This window comes from Netta rufina, assembly GCF_964035555.1.
Source record: "Netta rufina genome assembly, chromosome: 4".
NCBI classification, from domain to species: Eukaryota; Metazoa; Chordata; class Aves; order Anseriformes; family Anatidae; genus Netta; species Netta rufina.
Genome location: NC_140127.1, coordinates 20048946 through 20074469, shown reverse-complemented (window position 1 = coordinate 20074469; position 25524 = coordinate 20048946). Strand labels below are relative to the sequence as shown.

At 37.7% G+C, this 25524-nt stretch overlaps 1 protein-coding gene across 1 annotated transcript; it reads left to right on the top strand.

The window, feature by feature from the left end:
• Positions 1–390: 390 nt before the first annotated feature.
• Positions 391–24060, top strand: FAM149A (family with sequence similarity 149 member A; the record flags this gene model as incomplete). The annotated part of the gene is given in 16 exon segments (XM_084286043.1): positions 391–499; positions 1518–1779; positions 12634–12744; positions 14025–14157; positions 14558–14700; positions 15985–16110; positions 16269–16445; positions 18292–18479; positions 20005–20159; positions 21203–21306; positions 21522–21746; positions 22063–22183; positions 22878–23018; positions 23400–23460; positions 23463–23477; positions 23987–24060. Coding segments are annotated over 16 exon segments (2145 nt in total).
• Positions 24061–25524: the final 1464 nt, after the last annotated feature.

Here is a 25524-nt window from a genome sequence, read left to right as displayed (position 1 = left end):
TGATAGATGATGATTCCCTAATTACAGTAATAGGATTATCCCATTGTGTTGCTTTCATCTCATCTTTCTGTCCTTTTCAGGCTAAGTGACAAATTCTCTCTTTGTGCATGGGCCATGAAAGTTGAGGAGGCAAGGCAGTGAGGATGGGGTGCCAGATATGCGCCATGTCAATTGTCCTTTCTTTTATTTAATGATTAACGTGAAAGGGCACCTATGTTTACTACATCTGTAATGACAAAAAAAAAAAAAAAAAAAAAAAAAGCAGAATTTCTCATTTCACCTCAATATAAATGGTTTATATTCACATGTATATTAAAAATACTGTAACATTGCAGAGAATGCACAAATAAATGCTGAGGTGAAATGTGATACAAGAGGCCAGATTAAGTGATGAAATGGTATTTTCTGGCCATTAAAGTGTTAAAAGACATAACGTCTAATTTCTCGAAAGACACCCTTGTTACTCCAAATGCCCCCAGAATTGGTCTTGGAAAACTGAGTAAATGTGTTATGGATACTGTTGTAATATAGCTAAGAATATAAACTAAATGTAACTGCTGACGAATGAAAAGTATTTTAAATGATAAAAGTATGACAGCATGTTCTAAAAAGTTATTTTAGTATTTACATTCAGTTTGAAATAATTTACAACAGAAGAAGACATTATAAAGGGTCACAGTGAGAATTAAATTAATGTTAAACAAAACAAAACAAAACACAAAAGCGTTTAAGCACAGTACCAATGGTAAAATATCGATATACTTGACATATATACACATACATACATACATATATATACATATATATTTTTTTTTTGTACAAAACTTCCTTGTTTGTCTGGAAGTTTTCTACTTCTGCTCTTCTACTATACATACGTTTCTCAGTATTACTGAGAGTAAATAAATGGGTTTACTTCTGGTGAAGAGTTTTAAGTCCTTTCACGGTTAACAGTATGTATTTGAGCTGTCTGGTTTCTCGACAGTGGATAGCATCAGACCATACTATGCTGATTTGCTGAGGAGATGAAAATCAAATAAATGAAAAATAGTATCAAACTTGTAGCATCGAAGATATTACCTTGGACTACAGAGGTACTGAAAAGAATATCGAAAGGATTCAAGTGAGGTAGAATGCTCAAGTCTGTAGATTTGGGGTGGAACCTGCCTGTTTCTGTGGTTCTTGCATGACAGGGAGAAATTAACAAGTTATTGACATTCAGAATAGGTTCTGTGCCAAGTTTTAATGCAGGATATGGTAGGTTTGCAAACTCCCAAACGGGACACGCAGCTAGGACAAACACACTAAGTGCTCAGTGCGGTTGATTTTACTATGGCATGGGGAAAGACATTTTGGCAGGGTGAGGAATAAAGCTCTGCTTCCTTTAGGGACCTTTCCCCTAGCATTTACACCACCGCCGCCCTACACCCCCACGCGGCCTTGGGACGCGTAGGCTCGACGGCGACCTCCATGCCTCGCTGCTGGGCGGTGCGAGCCCTGCTGCGCTTTGTTTGGCGTAGCAACGACCCGGGGCCGGGCCAGGACGGGGTCAAAGCCGGCCAGGGCCCCGTCCTCCCCTCCCGGGCTCGCCGCCGCGATCCTGGCCCTCGCCAAGCCCCGGCGTCCTCCGGCCGGGCCCGGCCCCGCCGCCCCGGGGGACATGGAGCCCGGGGGCCGTGCGGGCGGCCGGGCGCTGCTCATCACCCTGCCCGACATCGGCGAGGAGGCGGCGGCGGAGGAGGGCGACGCCGAGGAGGGACCCCGCAGCCCGCGGAGCCCCCCGTGAGTGCGAGCCCCGGAGGAACCCGGGGAGGGGGCGGCAGCGGGAGAGCCCCCGGGCCCGGGGGATGCCCCGGTCCTTCGGGGCGTGCTGGGCGGTGTGGGAGAAAAACGCCCCGTGCCCGGCGTGTGGAGCTCCTGAGTGATGTAGGGTGTGTGTCGGGGGGGCTCACTTAGTGGCTGTTTGCTGAACCAACGTAGAAAGGTTTCCTGGAAAATGTAAAGCAGAATAGCTGCCTAAAGTCTATAATAGTTAAGCTATTGCATTGGAAGTGTATTTTGTACTTCCCCCGAAGAAAAAATACTAATGTGTGGCTTCCATGTAGCAGAATTTGTATTACAGTCCTCAGGCTTTCCCCTGGCAGAGAAGGTGTGCTCGTCCCCGTGCTCACGGTTGATACAGTAGGTGTGTTAGAAGGTGGGCACCTGTTCGATGCTTTTGGAAGCAGTTTATGGGCCTGATGTCTGTGAATGCATCTGATTTTGAACATGCCAATAAGTTTTAGGAACAACAATATCTTGAAAGGTACTGTCTGTTCTGTTTCAAGGAGGGGAAAAAAAGTGTTTGTTTTTATTTTTTCTGCTCATGTCTGTTTAAATTGATTCCTTACTGATTTCAAGGAGTGCCTCCAGTGCAACACAAGCAGGGTATAATAATAATTTGATCATCTTCTGATTTATCTGCCTCTTCTGTGTTTTTGTAAAGTTCAAGCACGTCACCTCTTAGCCTTCTCTCCGACTGAATAGTCCCAGCCTATCCAGCCTTCCTTCCCTCTATTCCCTTAATCACATTTGTAGCCTTTTTCTTATTGGTGCTTGTCCTTGAGGTGCAGGGACCAGATATTCTCTTTGGGGATGCAGGAGGGCTTTACATAGCAGCAAAGTGATGCTTTCCATTTCAGTATCCTTCCTGGCATGGACCAACATTTTGCTGATGGCTTTGGCTGTCACCGTGTATTGAGTCTGTGATGACTCTAGGATTGCTTTCTGAACTGTACCTGCTAGTCCCAATGTCAGCATCATGTAAAGGTGATGTAGTCTGTTTTTCTCCAAATAACCATTGCCAATGGCTATTTGTAAATAAATACTTTTATAAAGTTATTTTTACATTTATTTTAGCAAATAATAAATGAATTGAGATACTGTAATTGCCTGATAGCTAAGCTATGTAACTTGTGAGAATAATACAAGAAGGGTAACATCCTCTCTGCTGTGCTGCTTTTATTTCCTCCAACCTCCACCTAAAGTTGTGGGTTTTATTTCAGAATGAATTGTAAGCTCCTTCAGACTTAGCGTTTTTCTGCATTTGTGTAGAATAGTAGCCTTTCTGGAGTAGTGGGATTAATGTGGTTTGAGGTGTATTGACAGAATTCTGTTTAAAATGTATTTGATGCCTTTTTTTTTTTTTTACATAATATTAGAACCAAGACAGTGTTTGTCTGTAATTTCTCACTATTTTATTATTATTTTTTAAATACCAGAAATAAAGCTGGGTATAATGCTGTCTGAGCTGGCATTCCTGTTAAAGGGATGATTTTTTTATTGTTAAAAAAAAAAAAAGGGATGACACTCTAACTATTTGCTTGTATTGGGATGAAGAATAAACCTTATTACGTTAAGACTGGTTGTGTGCGGCAAAATGCTTATTCCAGGTTACTACTGAAACACTTCTAACTGATATTCCCTCATTATTCCGTAGTCATTATACTTTTGTATGCATGGCAGCATTTCAAATATTTTATTCATAGCAGTCAAGCTTATTCTGATAAGGTATTGTCTGTCTTGAAAAACAAAAACAAAAGCAAAACAAAAACAAACAAACAAACAACAAAAAAACACACAACACAAAAACCAACCAAACAAAACCACACGCACACATGCACACAAAATGCAAACCAAACCAGAAGGACGTAGGAGGAATAAGATACAACACTTTGACAAGGAAAGTCTATACCTCCACATTAGCATTTTTTAATTAGATGGTTCCACTTAAGCTTGTAGAAGAAGCATCTTGATTAAATATTGAAAACTTTAGTATTCCTTGCCTACAGTTCAGATTTGAATGTGTGAGTTGCAGAATGCAGTGTTATGTCCTTGATAGTTACATGTAGGAATTTTATGCTTATCTGAACAAAATTCCTATGTGACAAGTTTTATTGTTTTTTAAAATATTTGAGAAGACATTGTCAATGACTACTGTGCTTTCATTAGTAGCAATTTAACTAGGAGTGATTGGTTAATAAAAAAAAATGTAATTTATATTATATTTTAATTTTTTTTTTTCTTTAGTTGCTGAAAGTCAGTAACAATCGAAATGACTGGAAAAAACGAAAAGAGCAAAATAGAGAAAATCTGGCACTGATTTCTTCCTGTCTTTCCTGGGTACTTTAAATATTTCAATCCCTCAATTTTCTCAGCTCTGCAATGACCAAAATTAGTCCTAGTACAGCGTAGGGCTAAACCATAGCAGTAGTTTATAGGATTTTATATTTACTGTTTATTTACATATTGATTTCATATCCTTCTAATCCCATTGAAGGAGCAGTAATAGATTTTATTTTATTTTATTTTATTTTATTTTATTTTATTTTATTTTATTTTATTTTATTTTATTTTATTTTATTTTATTTTATTTTATTTTATTTTATTTTATTTTAAGGAGAAAAGTCCACCTGCACTACTGTTGTTTGGTGAAAAACAAACAAACAAGCTATATAAGGTCACATTATCCTTAGGAGGATGATGTGATGCCTTATGCTACACTTACCACAGCATGTTGGTGAAACTGAGATACATTGATACCTTTTTTAAGAAATGTGATTATTGGTAACCTAAAACATTGTGGTAACTATGGGAGATAACAGCTATTAGATGATTTAAAGATAAATCAGACAAGGTTTCAGTTATGTTATTTAGGAATGGGTAATATTTTGTAGAAATTTCTTGAACTGCTCTACATGTTTCAGGACAGTTCTAATACCTGGAAAACCTGTCAGTGAATGTGGTACAAGAAAGGTAGATTTATCTGTGATGTAAAAATGTCTCTGTCTACTGCCAGATTTTTTGTTTCTCAGTAGCTTGAGATCTGGCCTTCAAAATGATGACCTTTGAAAGTACAGGTATAGGCAAGTTGATGAGCTGCAGAAGAGAATGGAAACTCTGCTTCCATGTCTCCTATTTTAACCATTAATAGGAATAGATCCCTTTCATGCTATAATGCATATTAATCTATACAGGGCAATGTAGCATTACTTTGCTTCTCATTGCAGCTGTTGTACTGACCTCAAAGTGCAAATGCAATGATGTGGTGTTTTCCTTGGTCAATTTTTTCATTGCAAATAAGTGTAAAAGAGCTTAGAGGTATTATTAATTTTACATGATACTACTGGTCAGGATTTCAGTATTCTTCTAGATGGATGGAACTGAAAGTAATATTTAGCCTTTCCTAATATTTTATGTAATTATAGTTTCTTGGTAAAGTCTCCTGCAGTTTCCAGCAAGTAGTTAGTCAGAGAATAAATGCCAAAAACGCTAAAAACAAAGAATGCCAGTTTTCCTCAAAGTGCTTTTATTGCTTTCCAATGCCCAGAACCTACCTATTGCCTTTAATAATAGGCTCTGTTGTTTAGGAGAGACGAGAGTGTTATGCTTAAAAACAGGTGCTCTGTTTCTGAGCCAGCACTCCATGAGACAGATCATGAGCGTCAGTGATGGAAAGCAAAAGAGGAAGAGCAAAGGGCTATTACAGTTATTTACTGGCAGCACTCCTGTAATGTCAGGTGGGAGATGCTGCTGAATTGTATGGAAGTTGGGACCGACAGGAAGGGAGTGATATTGGATGACGGGAAGAACAGGCTGATTTGGGAGACTGAAAAACTTTCTTGTTTCTAAGTGTTTGGCTGTAGCAGGTTTGGCAATTTTCTTTGGTGATTTTAGCTCACTGGTAGTCAAGATGCATTTTTACTTTACAGAAAGTGACTGTGTGCACGAGGGATTTGTCATAAATATACAGCAGGAGACTATCCATCATCAGTGTGTAACCCCTCTGCTCTGGCCAACAGACCTCTGTTTCAGCATATATACATAACAAGTACTTGTGTTTTAAAATATATCAGATGTGCTTTTTAATGCTTCCTGATATGAAAGAAATGATGTCTTTGGTCCCAGAGGAAAGACGAAGGTGCTTTGTATCGTATACAGACTAAGGTCTCCCCACACTTGCATTGCTTGCATACCGCTGTGTACTGTAGAGCTGTTTCCATGATCTTCTTTCATCTGCATAACAGAGTCTGTTATAAGAAAAAACATCAACCGAGTTTTCAAATGTACATGAGTAATAAGAAGACATGGGGAAAGTCTTGTGGACCACTTCCAAGTGTTTTGTTAGGCTGCTACTCTCCCCTGTCTCTGTTCACAGACACTTGATCCTTCAGCAGTAAATGCCTCCTATCAGATCTAAAGAAATAAAACACCTTCTCTAAGATGCTAATTAGCATTCTTTATTATTGTAGTTAATTAAGATGATAGTATTTTTCTTAATGTTTATTCATAATTTATATTAAAAAGTCAGATTTACTTCCATAAATAAGAGCAGTACTTAATATGCATGTCTTACTCTCAGAAATTGTTTATTTTCTGGAAGCAAGTATTATACTTATGTTTTCATTTTCACAGTGAACCAATATTAGAAATATAAAATATATGTATTTATAAAATAATCACCAAGCTCATGCCATGTTAAAGGCTTTATAGTTTTGAAATGCATTCAAAATTAGTAGAAGAATAAAATGAGCGTAGTGTATGCAGATAGTTTTAAGAACTAAGCCTAGCTTTAAAATCAGAAGAGCACATTGTTTCTCTATCTTATGAAGACAGGAGCAGGGTGCAACAAAGGTCATGGTTGCAAAAGCCTTAAATCTATTTCAGGTTTCAGTATGAAAAAGCCTAATACTAAGCATTACACTTAGGTAGATGTAGTACTACGGTCTAAGTAGTACTTAGTTTAAAAAATTAAAAATTATGTCCAGTTTTACTTTATTCCACCTCTTTAGAAATAGCCCTGAAGGATACTATATGTTTGCTACTGTTTGTGTTGTCTGTGGTTTTAAAGAAGTTACATTCTCTTCTCTTCACTCCAGATACCATGTCAAATGAAGACTGTATCCCTAGGACAAGTAGGTCTTGGGTAAAACAGGTGCAACTGCTGAATGCTGTGTGTATGAGGCTGCTGTGGAGGGTGAACAGCCTACAGATGGTCATGCTGGGAAGCCCCGAGGAACCTCTGTGCTTTGGGATTCAGGTTCTGAGAGAACCTTCTGCCACCTGCAAGCAGAGAGGAATGGTGATTTGGAGCCACAGGGCTCTTGACACGCTGCCGGCCAAGACTTTTTTTTTTTTTTTTTTTTTTTCCCTGTGGACTCCCTCATAGCTGTTATGCAGTTCCCCAAAGCTGAGACATAAAATCTAATCATTGCCTTTTTGGAAGCCATTTGCCTACTTAGACCATCATCATTGCAAGCCATTGCAGAATCACATCCTGGTTAGGATGTATATTGATTAGCTGTGTCACACTGATGAGTGATGATATTCCTTTGGCAAAATCTTTCAAGATAACTCATCTTTGGAGATGAAGGCAGTATATTCCAAAGCTATCTTCCTTTTGAATCAGGTGTGAATTTCATGATTATTTAGGAAAAGATTTTTAGCTTCATATGAAGGTAATTTGCATTGGGGCAAATTATATTAATTTGGTCTGTTTGAAAAGATTGTCACCTGAAAAATCACTAAAAGTTCAATTGTTGGAACACTCCTGGAAAAGTCTAATGATCAAAGCATTAGTAATTCATATATAGGTTCAAAGATACTAAATGTCATTTCGGCAAAACTGGCTGTTACGATAAAAGGCTATCAGGAAAGAAAAATTCTGATAAAGGTCCTTATTTTCAAACTTCAAATAAAGTCAGTACTTCCTTGAACAAAGAGGAAAGCACAGAAATGCTCATTAATAGATAACAGAGCAAAATAAACATCATCTCTGGGTCTGAAGTGATGCTTATCAACCTAGACATGCTGTGACTTTTCATGCTGCATTTTGCTAGCTGTCAAGTCTTCATAGCCTCCAGCATTTTCAGTAATAATAATAATAAAGATACTGTGTTGCTGGAAGCTTAGAAAGTAAATATTTGCTATATCGCATTCCAAGGCAGATTTTTTCCCCATTATTAAGCCATGTCATCTCTAAGCAAAAAGGCAAGACAGATGTTATAGCTATCTTAAAACAATTTTCTGTGGTTGGTTAGATGAAAGATCTATTAAATTTCTTATGATTCTGTCTCTTTCTCTGTGCATCCTTTGAAGTTACCTGAGCTGAACTATTTCAGGAATGACTTTTCAAGAATTGTTGCAATTGTCTTAACTTTGATTAAGCTGAAGAGTAGGGAGTATAAGCAGAACAGACACAGTTGTCACGTACCTTCATTTCCTTTGCAGTACTCCAGTAAGTAACTAAAACTGAACCAAACTGAGTGCTTCAGCTATTCTCAGGGTCACAGGGTCTGTCTCATAAAAATGTCCAGACTGCTGAAGGAAGAATTTGGCACTGTCATAAATTGTCCTGAGCCCTGACTGCTGTTGCTACAGAGCAGTCTTCAGACACACTTCCTCTAGGATCTGCTAATGATGTTCAATATTGTCTGTTGCACTCGGCAGTTTGTGGTCACTGAACTTGTGACAAGAGGGTAAAAATGCTTTTCTGAAAGGTCCTTTGAGTCTACTTAAAAATAAACAGCAACAAAACCCCCAGTTAAACGTATCTTGTTAAGCAGCACAGGAAAAGTGTGCCATGGTCAAGTGCAACCAAGTTAGATGGATGGCTGCCTCACCTAGAGGGAGAAGGATGCTTGTATTTCCAATGAACTTTGTACTTCCCGTGGTGTAAATGTTCAACTCAGCTGCTGCATTGCATGCCTGGAATATCGTTCATCATTCAGAAGGAAGCCAGGTCACATTTGTTTCTTCCCTGCTCCACAGGTGGAGCAGCGTTAGCTGGGGGAGATGCAGGAGGGCCTGTTTGTGCGGTGACAATAAAGCAGCATGCTGTTTGTAATGAATTTTGTGCATTCTACCCAGTGAACAAGACAGTGATCATGAGTGGTCTATTCATTTCCAGGAAGCTGCTCCTTGAAGAGACTCTGTGTTGGCAGTAACCCTTTAGAGAGGAATATTTAAGCAGGCTGGGTTTGTGGAGTCACAAGTACAACTTCTATTTATTATTTCACTTCATAGAAGGAAGAGAAATAGGCTCCGGTGGTGATTGACCCAAATCAGTGTAAGAAAGGATGGAGTGACACCAAAATCACTTCATTCCAGTAGATATATTTATGTTACAGGGAGCTTGTATTTTGATTTTTATAATCTCATATCAATGTTTTCTATAAATCTGTCACACACCTAATAGTTATCTCTTGGTTATACAAACTGTGTGTGGGATGGAGCAATCAGTGAAAAGTGAAAATATGAATGAAATGAATTGTATCAGGTAATACAAGGAAGCATGTGATGTTGTGAGAATATGATGGATTTAGTATATATACATTTGTTACAAATCACACTTGCAAAATAGAAAGGATCATGTAAGGGAGATGGGGGATCTGAGAAAATGAATTCTTTAAGATAACGAGGTGGCATGTTTATTAGAGATATTGTATGCTGTCCAGAATGTGATCGTATATAGTAAATACTTCCATGAGAGGTTGAGGCTACAAAATAGGATTTTACCCATCTGATAGCAAGATCTGATGAGCATGCATGATAGTAAAATCAGTAATTTTTTTCTTCGTTCCTTGATTTCTCTAAACTCTGTTTGACCACTTTTTGGCATCTTCTTTTGTAACACTCTCTGCTTCCAAATTAAGGTAATAATAATAACGTACACCTCAATTTTCTCACCTATACATTTATCATTGTCTTGGTGGGGAGGGAAAAAGAAAAGGCTTGGCTTAGAGAAATGCAGCTGGTATTTTTTTTTTTTTTTTTTTTTTTCCAATTTACCTTTTTCGTATAAGTTGGTGGAGCAGGGCAGAAAGCATCATTTCACTGCAACGTGCTACACCTCGAGCGCTGGGCGCAGCTCTGGCTTCACGTCTGAGAGAAGGCAGTGGGGCAATGACTGCCAGATTTCTGTGCTTCCCTGAAAAATAACGTTCTGCTGCCACGAAGAACAGTGGAGCAACCGGACTTTTACCCAGCGAGGCATTTCCAGGCCCTCTTCAGCCCGAGGAGCAAGGGGGAGGCGAGGCGAGGCAGCGCGGGGCGGGCCGGGGGGCGGTGCGAAGGCCTGGCGGGGGCTGCTGCCGAGCCGTGCCAAACTGTGCTAAGCTGTGCCGAGCCGTGCCCGCACCCATGAGCAGGGCCAGGGGCGCTGATCCGCGAGGGCTCCTCGTCGTGGGGTGAGTGAGGGGGCCGTGGGGAGACTGGGTTTTGCAGCTGGGAGATGAACGCCGCCGCCTGCTGAGGCTGTGGCTCCCGGGTTGTGTGCGGCTGCAGGGACATCGGGGAGGGCTGGGGAGCTGTCAGGAACCGGCTGTTGCTGGTCCCAGAGCTGGGGAAGGGTGCTATGGGGGGGGTTGGGGGCTTTCTGCAGTCAGTTCCTGGCTCGGCTTCTGGAGTCATGTGCTCCCCGGAGTAACACGGGTGTGTGCAGTGCGGTGATGCAGCAGGAAAGCTTGCTACATCTTATACCCTGCTCTATGCCATCTATATGTATCTTTTCACAGAGATTTCATTGGTATTTCTTGTTTTGTGCATCTGTAGCTTCAGGTTGCCCTTGAAGCCAACAGAAAAGCACTTGAGGTTCTGTGAAGATCCTTATAGATCCAGGAGATGTGGTTAGTGGGGCTCCTGAAAGACTTCCCAGTAAATGAAGCAGCTGGGATGCAAGAGGGGTTTCTTGCCTGAGCAGGTCACTGCAGCAGGAAGCACACAGCTCCCTCCTCCAGTGGTGTTTCACGGGGGTCTGTGCTGGGTCCTGGGCAATTCAAGCTAGTTGACTGGGTAAGGGGGTGAGCAGTGACATGAAAAGGCTTGGTGGTGATACTAAGCTGTGGAAAGGCACTAAAGGCAAGAATCAGCTATGAAAAAATTGAGAGACTGTGGAAAACTGCCCAGGCAATAATGTGGCAAATGAAATGGCAGAGAGGGATGCACAAGGGTTGAGTGAACCAGCTTCCCACGTGGTAAGGTGGGCTGTGGGCTCACCATTATTGCTGGCGAGGTAGGGCTTGGTGTCAGGAAACATGTAGTTTTCATGGGGCTGTGCTCTGCCACTCTTCATGGGGCCCCTTGGTTCTGACAGTGGCCCAAAGCAGATGCGCAGGGATGAGGGAGGAAGGTCAGAGTAAGCACACAAAGATGCCTTCTCTTGCTGTTGTCCCAGCCTCCAAGGATTTGCAAGACAGAGTGTTTATTCCCTGGTGAGAAGTTCAAACGTGGTGGGTTCTTGGTGGGTTCCCAAGGCACAGGAGTAGGATGATGTGTGATGTGGTTTGTTTGAGTGTGCAGTTGGATTTTGAGGTCTGTATCTTTGTAGTCTGTGTAGATGCAAGACAAAAACAAGAAGGAATAGGAAGAAAGCTGAGAAATCCCAGCCGTCGCAGGGCCAGTGCATAGTTCTTGGTTAAAGAAATCAAGAGACCTCCTAAACTGTGGGCTGTTTCCATACAGTTACTCATTCACAAAAGTACTTTGATGCAATCGTGCTGCTATTCATGGTTATGACCTGAGGATTTTATGGGATGAAAATAGGCAGTTCCACAGGTGGAGTAATCTGTTACTCTAAAAGTGCTTCTGAGTAACATTTTGACACATCTGTATATATTTTGAAGAGATGGGTTTAGCTTATTTATGATGGAATTTAGTCGAGTTACAGAAATGTATAGCTATTAACAGTGTCAGCTAAAAGTCTTTTCCTCTCTTAAAAGGTATTCAATTAAGACTAGTAATAAAGATGGAGATACTCTTGTTCCTTACTGCATTTTATTACTTATCAGTGTGGTTTGAAAGATAAGGTTTCAAAATTTGAACGTGTTCAGGTATTTGGAGAACCAAAAATTCAGGTTCTAGAATTTGTTATTATTTGTTATTATTATATTTTATTTTATGCTTCAAAGGCATAGTAATAGAAAGCCTTTGGCTTGGTTTTGTATTGAGCCCATTTGTATATGCCCATGTTTCTTGATGTTGTACTAACAGCTCAGTTCACTTATACAGGACAGCCACGCTGAGTATTCATAGTCTTAGTTAAAACCACTGTTTGCTTGACTTTTACATATATGTAGCTTTTTATGCAGATGTACATTTGAGAAAGCTGGCTTTGGGTTAATGGTCAAGCAGAAACACAGTTAAATAATTACTGTATGGACAATTGCTATTCTGTGCCTATGCTCTGTTCTAGGAGTAGTGAGGTGCTGCTGCTTCATTGCAAATGAAGCAATTGTGCTTCATTGCAAAGTTTAAAGTGCAAAATTGAAGTAGAATACATGTGGAGTAAAATAAGTCTCAATTTACATGTAAATAAGGTAAAATAAAAGCCATTTTAAAGCCAGATAGTTTCAAGCAAATATTTATCTACGATGAATAAGATTGTCACCTGGATATGGCCCTGGGCAAGTGGTACCAGGTATCCTGCATGATATCCAGAGGTCCCTTCCTACCTCAACCATTCTGTGATTGAAAAATTCAAGAGTTGCTGTTGGCTTTCTCCAGTGGAGAAATTTAATTTACTTTATTTAATTTTAAGAAATTATGTCTTATTTTTAATGTCTTTTTTTTTTTTTTTTTTTTTTTTTTTTTTCTTTTAAGGAAGGGACTGTTCAGAAGTTCCACAAATCAGTGTCTTTCAGGAAAAAGTGGAGAATCTCTTCCAGCAGTTTTTGAGAGAAATGTGCAGGAAGCCATCAATAACTACACTTGGTATGCATTAACTTCTGAATAAGTACTTCATTAATGGACTCTTGGCTTAAATATTTACTTCAAGATTGGTATTAATTTTCACCAGTCATGCTTTTAGTCATTCTCATGAATTACAGTTATAAAGTAAGGAATTTGACTTCTGAAATTATTTGAACTAGCAAGTAAAACAGCAGTTTAATCAGCTGAGATAGCTATGTTCAGGATTCTAAATATTAGTCATATTTATTTATTTTTGTAAGAGTAAGAAAACATCTGTTTACCTTTGCGTTCTGTAAATTACTTAATATTTTGTATATTTCCTGCTTAGAATATGTTGTTTTGTTTTCTCTTTCTGCTTCTGACAGCTGGGTAATTCCTCTTAACGTATAGAAATGTGCAGATCACACAGCATTTAGGGTATTAATTGACCTAAATCATTATTTAGTGGGCTTGGATTTTACTCGTGGTTTGTGTTATGGGCTTGCATGTTTTTAGAGGATAATGAAGGGCAGAAATTAAGCCTGGAAGGGAAGTCAGACTTCATGGTTAAATGCAAACGACGCAAACCAGCTTTGCAGGTCAGTTAACTTTCAAGAAATTTCATTCCAGTTGACATTGGTTAGGATTTGCCAGGCCCACGTGTCTGACTGCCCTGGCTTTTGCTGTATCCCAGAGTTGGTGGTGGCTCGCAGGAACCAACTTGAGCTTTATGAGAAGCTGAAATCCCAGAGCTCATGTTTTAAAGTCCACCAGGTCTAACAGAATAAAAGCCACTTTGTATGGATATGTAGCTTCATGCTAATCAAAACATTTGTAGAGACTTAATGCTTGGTTTTGTATCATTTTCTCATGATAGCTTCTAATGGAGTTAAAGAGGGCTTATGTTATCTTTAACATGTAGTTTTTGTGTGCCCATTAACTGTACTGAAGAAAACAAAATAATTGTTAGAGGTGGAAATGTAGGTACATCTATGTGTATGTATACAAGTATTGGAATATCTGTGCATATTCTAGAGTGTCATTATGGTTACAATGGTATACATAAATACAAATGCATAATACAGTAGAAGAAATTGCCTTTAAGGCACTAACTGGTACCAATAGAAGCAAGTACCCATTGCACTGTGCTTAAAAGCATTCACTTAAAACTCTTTATATCAGCTCTAATAGCATGTCCTGAAAGTCATGCACCCAACAGGAATATGTATCACTGTCTGTTTATGGGATCAGTTGCTTTATTTTTAAAATGTTTATATAGAAAACCATTGTATTCTTCATTTTAATTTGTCTTCTTTTCACAGTGAAACGCTTTCATCGCTTTCATCTAGTGGTCATACAACACCCACAGACTTGAATAATTCTTGGTCTGAAATAAAAAGCTGTACTACTGGGTTATCTACTGAAAGAAGTTCTGTTTACTCCTGGAGGGATGATGTATGTCAAAGAAGCTTTTACAGTATATTTTAAATATTCTGGAAAAGATTATTATTATTATTTATTTATTTATTTTCAGAAAATGGACATGCAGCACATCCTATTAGAACAGTTAATTGCTTTCAACCATAACAACCTTCTGATTAAGTACATTAATCGAATATTTAAACAGTTTTGTTTGCAAATTGATAATCAGTGCAGTTGATATGTTTTAAAAAAAAATGAAGAGGTTATGCCACCATGCCACCTACTTCTTCTTTTTGTACTGCAGCATATGAACCAAAGCAGGTGGTTTGAAGATCCATTTTGAGATACCTACCAAGTCTAAGTTGTCCTGTTCTTCAAATATTGTTTTTTAATATCATTATATGTGTTTGCTGGCAACTATTATTATCTCTAGGAATTTGATAAAGCCAACACACAGAGAGTGCAACAGCTATTTTGGGATATTGATGAAATGCTGTTTGAAGGAAAAGTGACCTCCCAAACTCAGAGCCTGCAGGCAGAATGTGCAGACTGGGTTGAGCGGTCTCTTCATTTAAGGTAAGGAAATTTCTTGCTGGTACTTGTTGTAACCAGTTATCCCTCTAATTTGAATTTTTGGGCTATCCTCATATGAACTGCTCTTGATGTATTGTATCAGTAACACTTCTGCAATCAAATGTGGATCTCTGGGACTGAGCTGTGCCACAGTTAAACAGTAATTCTGGGGGGTTGTGCACTAAGCAGTCAATGTGCTTTATTCTGATTAATACAATGATTGCAAGCAAAGATATTTTATCAAGATGAAAAGAAAAAAATAATGCACCATTTTCATAATGACTTTTTCTACTTAAAGAATACATCTTAAAAAGAAACATTTGTTTTTACTGTAAGTGAAGGCATACTGTGAAATCCCAAGAAATTTAGTGCTAATTCTTTTATTGATTCTCCTAAAAATAAATAAAAAATGAAGGCAACCACATGCTTCAAATATGCTGCATGTAGGCTATATATATCAGTGTGAAACAATGTATGATATTAGCCCAGCAACACCTAGCTGAACAGATACAAGGATGCATGTATGATTAATGAGAATTGTTTTACATAGATGTGAAAAATGTCCAGGTAGAGCAATGACTGCTTGTTACAGTACAGAGGACAGAAGTCAGTGTTGCACTGCTGTGGATTGTTCCTGCCTTCATAAGTGATGGCATGTCATTCTTAGTGAGGTGTGGTGTCTCTTGGCTGTTCTAGACATAGACCTTCATGTGCCTATATTCTAGTTAATAATTTTTAACACCATTAAAATGAATTTTTCAATAACAGTGATGTTTTTAATGCTTTTATATGTATTTACTAGTCATAAGCCTCTGCAAATTAAACTGAAATCTACTAAGAAAGCTTGTCACACTTTCTTAGGAATAAGATACACCTATCAAGTGAATCTGAGGCAATTTTCACTAGCATTAATCCACTTTTTCCTTTTTATAGATGCTGTAAAAGTGAATAAACATTCATAAAGTGTAATTATGAATAAACATCCATAAAATGGAGAACGATTTTTTTACTTCATCCACCTTTATAGCAATCTGATAAGTTTGACTTTATTTGCTCTTAAAAGCTGTATGCTAGCATCTCCTCTTCATAAATGAGATTAACTTTAATGACTTAAATACTGGGCAGTGTATTGTATGGCTGCTCCATACTGTGCTTATTCAAAGCAATTTTAATTAAGCTATGCTTTTGCATTGCCCACTGTTTACAGATATTTGTATTTTTGATATTTGCACCTGCAGTGGATTTCTGTCTAAGATCTCTCTCTCTCCCTCCTCTTTTTTTCCCCAGGGTTATAGGAAAGCAGCTTCTGTCACCAAACGATGAAGGCTTTCAGCATTTTGAGAGCCCAAATGATAGCTCTGTGAATACTAAGTGTTTACCTGGCCTCCGTGAATGTACTATTAATATAAAAGAGTATGTCATTTTTTTTTTTAAGATTCATTTTGATCTTCTCTTTTCAGAAATTTTGTACTAATATTACTTTTATATTACTGAAGCATTTCAGTATAATTAAATAGGCACTTTCTTCTTTCCTTGATTATTTAATTATAATTTTGTTGATATTTTTTCAGGCTCTGCATTTCAGGCTCTAAACTGATTCCAACAGCACCTCCAGTACACAGATCACTAGATTTAGTTTCCACTATGATTTCTGCCTCTGACTCGTCCATGTATTCGTTCCTGGTAGAAGAAATCTATGATGCGGATGGAAAAGTAGAAGAATATCTTGCCTTTGACAACAATGAGCTGTAAATAACAGATATATGTGTTTTTGAATATCATGAAAAATTGTCATTGAGTCTGGTCAGGGTTCATAAAATGGGTTTCTCTTCTGTAAAATATGGTTCCTTCTGTACTTGTATTCAATAGCAGAATGGTCAAAGCACTCACTAGGCATGTGGAAGATAAGCTGTGTTGTCTTTCTAGTGGTTTAAAACTCACATCTCCCCTGTCAGAGGAATATGCCTTAACCACTGGTTGATTTGAGGTATTTTGTGCATGGAGATTCAATACAGTGACTAATTTTGAGACAGGGAGTAGAATGACGGAATCCCCTTTCTGCAGGTGAGTGCCTTGACCACCAGGTTGTTTAGGGTCTTTGCAATGGATCTGTTCTCAGTCTGCCCTAATGAATCTTAAATCCTTTTTGTGCATCATAGAACATCTTTACAAAAAGAGACACAGGATACAGCCAGCATTTAGGACATTCTCGAGTGATGAGTAATGCAAGTGTCTTCTCAAAAATGCAACCAAGTTTTCTTGTGGCACGCCCAGTTGAATTTTCAAGCAAGAAGGCAAATGGGTAGAAGAAAGACTGTTACAGTCTGTTTTCTAAAAGGCCTCTGTGAGGAGGAACCTTTAGTAGAGCACAAAGCATAACTTTTTGCGCTCAAGCTTGAGACACAGGAAAATATATGGTTGTTCCGAAAAACTGAGGAACCAGGCAAAGTGAGATCCAGACAGACACTTCTAATCCTGTTTTTGAAAGAAAGGGTGTGGGCACCTGCCTTTTTGGAAGCTGAAATGAGGATTGAAAGTCCTCCTAGAAGTGATGTATCACTTTGTTTTACCAAGTAAGCAAAAAGCTTGGGAGAGGGACTCAGATGAAGGTGTGTTTCTCTACTCCATGACTCCTGATATCATGTTTCTTGTTTTGTTGTTGAGATGCAATCCCAAAATATTTTTATTCTTCCTAACTAAAACATTAGGCATTACAAAGCGTACTATGAAAATAGCTTGGTCATTTTGTGAGTTGGACCATACAGACAAGTCTCAGAATGCAGTCCTCAAACTGCAGTCCAATTTGAGGAAGAAGTGACTGAAAATAGGAAGGGAGGTAGTAGAAACCATTATGAATTTGGGATCATCCTTGTAATCTCAGGAAAAAATGCATTTCCTTAAAAGGAAATATGATACCGTAATATATATATATATATTATATATATTATATATATATATAATATGTATAGGTTAAAACTTTCTTCCTGGGAAGTGCATTAGAAGACCAAATTAGGAAGTGTTGCTACACCATAATTCCATATGTAAATAGGAAGAAAAAAAAGTAACTGTCCACACAGTAGGGGAAAGAAAAGAGGTCATGGGCTCTGGTATTCATGTGAGGCAGCAGAAATCCTTTAAAGTTGTTTGATTTTGATCACTAACGGAGTGCTGTAGATATATACAGGTACACAGGACCTAATAAAAAAGAAGTATTTTGTGTGATGGTCCTCCTGCCAAATGCAACAGACAATAGTTCCTTTATGGTAAAAGGCATAGGATTTCATCTCAAATGAATAAGTGTCTTCCTTCTAGAGTTGTTTCTTTTAGAGCCGCATTTCTTTCTGTTGTAATACCTTGATTTTTAAAATATATTATTCACTTGCAAGCAAAAGAAATAGAAAACATGATATATATTTGATTGGTACTGTTTGCATAGGTGATTGGTATGTTTGATTTTTTTTTTAATTTTTTTTATTTTTGGTGATCTACATCTATTTTCTTCCATGTGTATGTTTCTATTTATTGAGTATGTCAGAAAGAAAAGAAAACAGTCAAAATCCTTGGTAATTTGTTTCAAATGGCTTCATTTATTAGTGATGAGAGTTTGGAACAAAAGAGTATACATCTTGCTGAGAAGAGGAGTAAGCATGGCATTCCCCCTGTTTCTCCCAATGCCTGTATCAAAGATGTTGTGGCTTCTGAAGTATTTGACCATATCTGGAGCAATGTAATTGGAATACTGGAGGAACTGATTAAAAAAAAATGGGAAACCAATATCAGAGGTATATGATATTTTGAGATACACTGTTGATACAATTTAACTTGACAAAAATATTTTTTCCCTTGAATAAAGCTTGGGGAATGTGAGTATTTTAAGATAGTTGTGTTTGTAGTACAGCATTATAATGTATGTAATGCTTTACTAGAAACCAACCCACAAATGCACCTAACAAAATAATAATTAAAAAAATCTATTATTTTTCATTGAATTTTGCTTTAGAAGTGTTTTTAAAAAAAGGCATAAGATTGACCAAAATAACTCCATTTCTGGAGACCATGTTTTTGTTGTTGTTGTTGTTTGGTTGGTTTTAAATCATAATCACCAATTGGCACAGTTAGAAGGCGTTCACTGACAACTTGGTCTGAATCTGGGATGTAAGAATCAAAGTCTTCTAATTCTCAGTGTTTGAGCTTTGTTAATAAAGAGAATCACAGTCAGATTGTTACAGAGAGAGAGACAGCCCTGCTGACAGTGCAGGAGTTCAAGTGTTTGATGTGGGACGAAGAAATGGTGATGCACATATATACATTTATATATAAAATGTATATTATATAATATATATATATACCCTTTGGAGTACTAACAGACTGTGGTCAAGAAAAGCAAAAGCTAGGAAAACTAAGTAGAAGTGAAACTATTCCTCGGTGTGCATACGTTATTGCTACAGGCTGAGGGAGATTTTAGTTCTTTCAATATATTTTAAAAGGACAATAGCAGAAGAATATCTGGGTGTAAGCACTGGAAATTACACATGGCCTCAAATTTAAATCTAAAAAAAAAGAAAAGGCAGAATTTTTCAGAATACTTTCAGCACCTAAACATCATGTTTCATATGTTAAATGAAGTAGAAAAGGGTTTTTCACACCCCAAGTATGTATTTTAGGTTAATGTTATAGTTTGGAGAGGACAGATTAGATCCTTTATCTTTATGAAGGGCATCACCTTATAACAAATCCATAGCTTACCAAATACCAGGGGGGTTGGACTAGATAATACCTGGAGGTCCCTACCAACCTCCACCATTCTGTGATTCTGTGATTCTGTGATTTGAGTTTATAATAGAAATAAGATGATGATGTATACCCACCTCCTGAAAAAAAAAAAAAAGTATTTAGCTGCTGACAGAAAAGTATGGATTTTTCTTTTTCTTAGTATGGATTATTCTTTTTCTGTAAATATTTTTTTTTTCTGCTTGAAAAAATTATTTGGGAATTTTTAAATAAAATTCTAAGAATCTTTACAAGTACTTTTAAAAAATAACAACAACAAAAAACAACCCCAAACTTTATCCTTATAGATCAGCTTGTTTCTCATTGTCAGAGAAAGCATAAACAAAGCATAAACAAATAGGACATGTTTTAAAAAAACATATTTATGGTAGGTTTTTAAATATTGTGGCAACTTAAATATTATGGAAAATTAATAAGAAATTATTTACCGTGAAGTTTCATATTGCTAGGATCAACACATTCTCTCTCTTATTTGCTCTTATTCCCTCTGCTTTTTTTTTTTTTTTTTTTGTATAGAGGACAAACAGGTGGAGAAACTGAAAGCTATTACATGCAAACTGCCACTTTTGCCTGTTGGTCGAGTTACAGCAGATGCTGGCAGTGTCCCCCTTTCCAGAGGCTCTGAAACACGAAGTGTATCTTTTGGATCTCATTCTGTTTCATCACTGCAGGTAAAAATAACCTCAAGCAGCATTCTGGGAAGTTGTACTTCTCTCCCATTATTGCTTGTTCCTATTTTGTGGTTCCTAAGGGCACCATTACCACTAAGATATTGCTGAAGTTGATTTGGAATTATTATTTTATTTATTTTTCTTTTCAAATTGTATTCTGTAAAAGTCTGTATTCCCTCCTGAGAAAACAATTCTGCTTTTATTGTGGTTGAGTCTTATGCTCTTCGTAGAATTAAAATAACAAATTCAATTTCCTCCCTGGACTGCAGGGATGTGAAACAGCAGCTTCAGCTGCTGTAAACCTGTGTATTTCAAACTCACTCCTTTTCTTTTCCTTTGCTTCTCTCAAATGAGGACTTTGCAGTACACCACAGTGTTGGCATTAGAGCATACCTGTCTTCATGGAAGCTTGTATTTGTATTGGTAAAATACTTTTTTTTTGTTGTAGTTGTTCTGCTTGCTGCCTCCTACCTTGTCCCTTTGCTCCGGTTTTGCACATTTTTGTTCTTTTCCAACCACTGTTTCTGTGGCTTATTTTTTTTCTTTTTCTTTCTGTCTGTGCATTCAGTGCAAGCAACTTCATTCTATTCCATCTGATCTTTTTCAACATTTGTTAGGTAACAAGATAAGAAACGCAGAGGAGAATGCATAACACATTGGCATACTTGGCTCTGTAGTGGTCCCAGCAGCCAAAAGAAGTAAAATGCTCAGATAAGTAATGCTCAGACTCAGTACCCCAGAGTTGGACTGTGTTGAGGGAAAATGGAAAGTCTGAGAACTGAATTTCAGTTTCAACTGAAGCTTATATTGCAAATTAAATTTCAATTCAATAACTAATTTCCCCAACTTTTGTTTGTAAGATTTTTTGAAATAAGCAAAACAACGTATTTGCTTCACCTGATACTTGTATTCTAACAGAATTCTAACTTGTATTCTAACAGAAGCTTCTCTAAATAAACAAGTAAAATATCTTCTAAGTATGTGCTTCTTGTGATCTTCTCTCAAAAAAAGAAAATTTAATGCATATTTGTTGCTTTTACTAGGTTCACCGTTTCTCCAGCAATTTCTGTAGTGATTTGAATGGTGTGATGACAATTCAAGCAAAACCACTCCAACAGAGGCACATTGCCACAGCAGAAAAAATACAGTAAGTGTTGGTAGGAAAATTTCTAAAATGCAGCATAATTCAAATAACATGAAAGATGTTTTGCAGGTCTAAAAAGTCATCCATCTTTGTGTGCATCACCAGTGTGACAATGTTTAGATTTTCAGAGGGTTACAATGATGCTCAAGAAATATAACAAATATTTTTACCTTTTTCTCTCATCTTTCCATATCTCATTCTCCTTTCTTTTTTCCTAGGAATGAGCAAGACAAACCACACAAGAATGGCTCCAGTGCTCCAAATTCAGTGCGTACTAGACTGGAGAGAATTGCTGATAACTGTGTTCTCTCATCATCTCGGGTACTGCCGGCATCTTCTAGGAAGCTACCAAGCCATCGTAGGTTACCTTCTCTCACTTCTGACCAACTCTCCTCAAAAGCTCCTAATATGTACAATGATGAAATCCTTAGGGGGACTAAATTGTGAGTTTTTTCATTTTATTTTTTGCTTTCCTCAGAACTTTACTGAACCTTCAATAGTGAAGGATTTAGCAAAAACCTTGAGAACTAGCACAAGACTTATTATTGATACTAGAATTCAGAGAGAAAAATATAGCATGCAGAACTGTGGTTTTTGAGGAGAGGCACTTTGTTTTATTTTTTGTTTCTGTGTTAAGTGCTGTTAATTTCTGTAGCCAAGCTCTATTAAGAAATGAACTGCTTAATAATTTCACATTACTGCAGTGAAGAAGATTTAAATGTGAATTTTTGTAAAAGAGAATCCCTTAAAATTCTGTAGGGTTGCTGGCTTGGATCGTTTATCTTCTGGTGGTGCACATACGGCCCAAAACAAGTTACCACCAATAAACTCAGAGGCTGTTGAACAGTATCTTTCAGTCCCTCGATTACAACAGAACTATGTAAGTAGTGTTTGTTTTGTACTTGTAAAGAACCTCAAGCTGTTTGAAAATAAGCAAATTGTTCTGCATCACTGGTTGAAATGAGCAATTCTACAGTTCAGGCTGGTTCTTACCTAATACCTGGTCTTAATGTGCTAATGTGTAGTACATTGGGGTACATTTAAATGCAAGAGACAACAGTTCAAAGGCCTTAAACAAAAACCAAAAAAATAGTAAAAACTTTTATCTGAAAACAGAGTAAAAAAAATAAACAAATAGCCAAACAACGAGATTTGTATTTCTGTGTATCCAGATTTAAATAGCTTTTTTCAGTATTTTGTTCTTTTTGTTAGTTTGTGAGAACTAGAAGATAATACTGTCTTGAAATAATATAAATCAAATTGATTCTGGCCTACTTATGAAGAACAGAAAAAATAATAAGTAACAAGAACAGAACTAAATTGGCATTGTGATATTATTTCACTTCTGAACACTGTTTTCAATTGAGACACACGTAGAGTTGTTTTTTTCTAATATAAGCCTTCAGGGTTTATAGATTGGTGTATAGGTAGAGGCTCAAATCTGTATGAAAAACATGAGTAGGTTTAAATGACTTTAATTCAGTGCTCATGGTGAGTGAGAACATTTTTTTTTTTTTTTTTTTTTAAACAATTCAGTCACTGCATTCTCTCAGTTCTCTCTCTAATTCTCTCAGCATCGAGGAAGATATGCTTATAGCAGAGTGTCAAGCGCAGTGCCTGGCAGTACAGAACAGCGGCCACTCAGAGAACGAACTGTTGTTATTGATCAATTTTCAAGGCCCAACACAACTCATACATTCAGGGTATGTTACAGTGTAATTAGAGGTATGGAAAAGTGAAGAATGTCCACTTATACCCATTGTTGGTCTATAGAAGGTCGCATTAAATGTGTGTCTCCTAATTTCCAGTGTACGTGGATTCCTGCTCCCTCTACACAGCAGGATGTTAAAAGGCTTTGGGAGAATATGAACATAAAGCACGACCAGTGTATGAGGAAGAGATTTCCTCGGGTCTAATGTACTAAACAGATCCTTTGAGGCAATCTGCATGGAAGTGTGCAGTTTTTAGTACTGTTTATAGCTTTGCACTTTGGTTGGGCTGACTGTGCTGGACTAGACCATAAAAAATAGATTGTCAAACCATTTCAGCAGGTAAGAATACTATACCACCTAATAGTATTTCATTCCTTTTTACAGACAGACACACCTCAGAAAAGATCACTGACTCCCATGGATTTTGCTAACCATAGAGGGACAGGTAAGGATTTTTGATAGGTAGGCCAGGTAAAAATCACCTGGAAAGTGAAAGGTCAATAAAACCTACTAACTCATTCTACAGTGGAGAAATAAAGTGCTCAGGGAGAGCGCTCATCTCATTATAAAAGAATGGATGTACTTGGTAGGATCTGTTGTGCCTTGTTTTGATGTTCATTCTCACTACTCGGTCTGAGATGGCCCAAGCTGACTGCTAAGAACCCTGAAAAGCACCTTTGGTTGTTATGCCTTGGGAGAAAATGATGTCCCCTCCTCTTATACACTGAAATCTCAGTAAAAATATTTACAATCATGACAAGGTTATTTAAGTGCTTGTAGGTAACAATTTTTGTTTGGAAGTTCCTTGAGTTTAAATAATTATCTGATTGTAATAATCACATAAAAGGTGCTGTGAGAATAAAGATGGATCAGCAAGTACTGATCTGAGGAGGCTGATGGCAGTAACTCATATATTGTATGGGAGTGTCTTTCAGATTCTACCACAATTAACAGAGTTTTATATTTTTTAGGCTCACAGCATTACTACAAATCCTTTCAGAGAAATCCTTCAACCTCACGCAAGAGATTTCAGATTGCTTCTTAATGTAGCTTAGAAAGAAACAGAAGCCTTCTGCACTGAACGGAAGATTAAAATGCTTAATTTGCCAACTAGTACCTCGTGTGGCAAAAAACGTGCAGTTTCTGCGGAGCCTTGTGATCATCCAGAATGCCTGTATTCACAGAATCACAGAATCACAGAATTTCTAGGTTGGAAGAGACCTCAAAATCATCGAGTCCAACCTCTGACCTAACACTAACAGTCCCCACTAAACCATAGCCCTAAGCTCTACATCTAAATGTCTTTTCAAGACTTCCAGGGATGGTGACTCCACCACTTCCCTGGGCAGCCCATTCCAATGCCTAACAACCCTTTCGGTAAAAAAGTTCTTCCTAACATCCAACCTAAAACTCCCCTGGCACAACTTAAGCCCATTCCCCCTCGTCCTGTCACCAGGCACGTGGGAGAACAGACCAACCCCCACCTCGCTACAGTATTGACTTGTTCTAAAGTTGTCTGACCAGAGGTTAGATTAAAAATTAGAGCAAAATGAAATAAATGGTTGAGATCCCAGTGTTTCAGGTAACTGCTCTTTTTGTAGTCAAGATGATGTTTCTGCACTTTCTTCTCAGGCATTCCTTCTCTTTCTGCCTTTCCTTAAGGAATTGTTATTCTACGTATAGAAGCAAATAAGTTATGTTCAGGCCATGAAGTCCTGTTCACATTTTTTTTCATATTTTCTCAGTGTTAAAGATGTTCGGTCCACCCAGACATCAGTCATATATAAAACTTGTACTTTTAAGCAGGAGTTTGACGCATCTCCTATTTAACTCCTATTTTTAACATTTCTGAATTTTTACTCTGTCTGCTTATTACAGTTGATCTCTTGTAAATATTGTCTGTCCCTAATTTCTATTTTTCCTTTAATTCTTTTGATATAAAATTAACTGTTTCTTAAACAATTCTATGTGTCATTTACTGGAGAACTGCTGGGATAAACTGTGTTTACAGGAAGCAGTGTTTTCCCTGTCAGGCCAAACATATTTGTAGATCCTGAATAATTGAACATGCATGGTGACATTTACTTCTTAATATTTTTTATGAAATATTGTCTGCTACTTTACAAATTAGACTTTTTTTTTAAATCCAAGCCTTCACCTTCAAAGTTTTAACACAAAGATATGTACTTATTAATGAAAGCAGTATTTCATACTTCTTTGTGTAGGCCCAAATGAGAAGGTCAAAGAGGAGGTTGGAACTGTGTTCTGCCCAGAGATCGCAGCCTTGATCATGTCCCTGGGTATTAGTATTGTGTGCATGCACAGTGAGTGATTCCTCCTTCCATCAGAACCAGCAGTTTACGTGGATGTGGTAGAAAAGCTGTTGCAAACAAGGATGAGAAAAATTTAGTTATTTGCCCAAATCATGCAGGTAGAAATAGAATCAGTTTCTTCCAGCTGGAAACAAATGCCATTTCTCATCACTTTTTTTTTTTTTTTAAATAAATGT